This window comes from Aulostomus chinensis, chromosome 23 (genome assembly GCF_037954235.1).
Source record: "Aulostomus chinensis isolate RoL2024-O1b breed Wild chromosome 23, RoL_Achi_v1.0, whole genome shotgun sequence".
NCBI classification, from domain to species: Eukaryota; Metazoa; Chordata; class Actinopteri; order Syngnathiformes; family Aulostomidae; genus Aulostomus; species Aulostomus chinensis.
In genome coordinates, this window is record NC_141342.1 from 3,697,391 (window position 1) to 3,700,472 (window position 3,082).

The 3,082-nt window shown below is 41.7% G+C and overlaps 1 protein-coding gene across 2 annotated transcripts; it reads right to left on the minus strand.

Moving 5' to 3' along the window:
• Positions 1 to 239: 239 nt before the first annotated feature.
• Positions 240 to 2,461, minus strand: LOC147239171 (ankyrin repeat and SOCS box protein 12-like). Of its 2 annotated transcripts, none has more exons than XM_086195112.1 (3): positions 2,183 to 2,339; positions 858 to 1,637; positions 240 to 553 (listed from the first exon to the last, which is right to left on the minus strand). In XM_086195112.1, exons 2-3 carry the CDS (start codon positions 1,630 to 1,632, stop codon positions 402 to 404), a joined length of 927 nt encoding a protein of 308 aa, XP_086051238.1. In that variant the 5' UTR covers positions 1,633 to 1,637; positions 2,183 to 2,339; the 3' UTR covers positions 240 to 401. The 2 variants fall into 2 exon arrangements, with proteins under 2 accessions (XP_086051238.1, XP_086051237.1); XM_086195111.1 differs by lacking the exon at positions 2,183 to 2,339 and adding an exon at positions 2,362 to 2,461 and having other exon boundaries at positions 241 to 553.
• Between the last annotated feature and the right edge of the window lie 621 nt (positions 2,462 to 3,082).

Genomic DNA, 3,082 nt, shown 5'->3' on the forward strand with positions numbered 1-3,082 from the left:
TCGAGAGGGTTTAAACAGACGTTTCGGGGCACTTTTGCGGTTGTTAGCTTGTCAGTGTCTGCAGGCTTCAAGCTAAATGTGAGAGGCTGTCTCTCTGTGTTCTGGATTCACAACGGAGTGATCCAGAAGGGAAAAAGAGTCTTTTTTAGTTCAACAATCCCGTTTTTGACTACTTGAAAGGCAAAAGATGTGTGAAGAAAAAAAAAATCACTTGAGAGGTGAAAGTTAGCATCAATAATAACACAGTACACACGTCGCTTATCCACACTTTTAATGTTTCTGACTCAGACTTTGCAGCACAGCACATGAAGGGAGTCGTGTAGAAAAGACAAGGACTACAGGGTAAAACAAGCACTTAAACAGAGATAAAACCGGCAGAAGAACCTGGCCAGCGTCGGGTCCTACAGGACAGTGACAGGGAGGGGCTTGTGCTGCAGGAAGCTGATGAGGCTTGGTGGCATGTCGAGCTGCTCGATACAGTGGATCTTGTTGATCTTTTGGAGGTATCTTCGGACAGCGAGGCGGCACTGTGAAGTCAAGGCCTTTGGATTTCCTGGAGATAGTAAAAAAAATGTCAATAAATCCAGGTAGAGCATTTCCCAGCAAAGCCAGACTTAATCTGTTTATTATTTCAAACCGAGCTGCAACTATGACTTCCGTTCTCATTTTTTTAAACCCATTTCTTGTTCCTTCAATTAATTGAAAGTCAGACATATAAGATGGCCGGAACTCACCAATGTCCAGGGCAAAAGGAAATGTATGAATATTCCCATATGAAAATGACTTTTGGGAGTCTTTAAAAAAGCCACTTTTAATGATAAAAACAGTGTGAAATGAGTCATAAATATTCACAACACCTCTCTCGTGCAGAAGCAGCTCCACAGCCTCGTTCTGCTTGGTGGACTTCTCAATGATCAGCGTGGGAAGGTAAACATTGGCGCCAAAGTCAATGAGGAGCTGGATGTACTCCACGCCGCAGCCGTGCCTCAGGCACATCTCCAGAACAGTCTTGGGCTGCTTGATAGAACTCAGCAGCTTGGCGTCTGTGCAGTTGTAGTCGGGGTCCGCCCCGTAGAGAAGCAGCAGTTTGAAACACTCCATGTGTCCGTAAACAGCAGCCAAGTACAGTGGCCCGCTGGACACCCTGGCACTTGAGGTCCAGAGGAAGACCTTGGAGCGGGAGTTGACCTCTGCGCCGTGCTTGAGCAGTTCCTTTAATATCTCTACATCGCCCTCCTGGGCAGCTGTGAGGACGGGGGAGCAGTTGTTGGATGAGCTGCCGTTGGGGTTGGCACCGGCTCGAAGGAGCGCTAAGACACAGTCAAGGTATTTCCCACGAACAGCTGCAAAGAGGGGCGTCTGGGCCTTGACATCCACACAGTCAACGAGGGCACCATGTGCTAGCAGCACCTGCAGACAGCTAAGGTGGCCTTTAGACACAGCTGCATGCAGCGGCGTGCGTGCAATGCCCCAGCCTCCCCTGTAGTTGATGACTTTCTTGTAAACTTCTTGGCAGAGCATCTCATCGAGAAGTCTGTCATTGTTTTGTAGCACTGCTTGTCTGAGCTGGGAAAATTTCACAACAACGTCATTTCTTTCTTCTTCTTCTTCAGGGGTCCTTAGTTGGAGCATTGACCCTGATAAACAACAGACTAAATCAGCATATCTGACAAAAAGCACCGAAACAGCTCACTGCAACAAACAATTTCTCTTAGATGAGGCTAAGATGGAGCTGCTTTTAAGATCCATTAGGACCTTTGAAAATCAATCACAATCAACTTTCTCGTCTGTAAGCAACCTGTTTAAATGTACTGTTTGAGAAGTAAGCACGGTCATTACAGATGAGGAAGAGGCCAACTAGCATTAGCATACCATCTCATTTTTACAAGCCTAAGCGCTAAAAAAAAACCCACAACAACCCACAAATGATTAAGCAAAATTGTACTCATGTATGACCGAATAAGAACTTCCAGAAAATTCGGCATAGCTACTACTTCTTCATCAAACATCATTTAATTGTGCAAATATATATATATATGTATCGTTACAACTGTTTACCACCCCATACCCTAACGACGAGGTAATAAGATATATTTGTCTGCTCCGTTCCAATTAAACGTGAGCCGAATTAACGAGAGAGAAAAAGAAGCTAACATTCTGCTTTCCCTTTAACTGCACTCACTCCATGCTAATCTGCGAATCTCAACACGAAGCCAGTTTTAAAGCAAAAACAACCACCGACATCTCGTTAAATACCACGAAAACAGCAAATTTAAGTTTCTCTAAAAAAAAAAAAACCCTCTATTAACTCTTAAATGACCGAACACACGGAAGGTTTTTAGGTTCTTGGTTCAACATTACCTGATAGGTCACTGCCAGCTGCCCCTTCTTATTCCAGGTTCTTCGTTTTCTTCTTCGTCGTGTTTGCGTTGAAGACACATATTTAACTCTTGATGGCGCCCTCTGGTGTTAGTGCCTGTTATAACGTCTAACATTTCACCACACCCTAAGCGATGAATGAAGTTGATGAGATTAAAAACACAATGGATTGATTGATTTATCGATGACAAATTAGATGAACAAAGAACTAATGATAGTACTGACATCATAAAAGGTTGTCTTATTCGAAATTGAATTAAAAAAGGAATACATTCAGACATAAAATAACAATAACAATAATATAATTATAATAATGATAAAGATAAAATGTAAAGCTTCATCACTTGATCCTTGAAATTCACTATTTGTTGATTCAGATGTTTAATTCACGCCTTCATGTTTAAGAAATTTGAAATAGAAATCAAGATATGGAAAGAGATATTTTAAATAAAAAAATAGATTTACTTAAATATAAATTATGAAAGGTTCTGGGGATTTTTCAAAATAAATTCATAATTCTTAAATCAGTCATGATGAATGAAACACCTTAGCTGAAGCATTTATGGATGTAATGAGCCTGCATAGAGACAGGCAGGAGGTACTATTGAAACATGAGCATAACGGAGGGTTAATCAGCAAATACTTGTTTGAACTCATGGTATTTTACTGTAAAGCCTTGCCAGTATAGGGGATAGGTGACGAC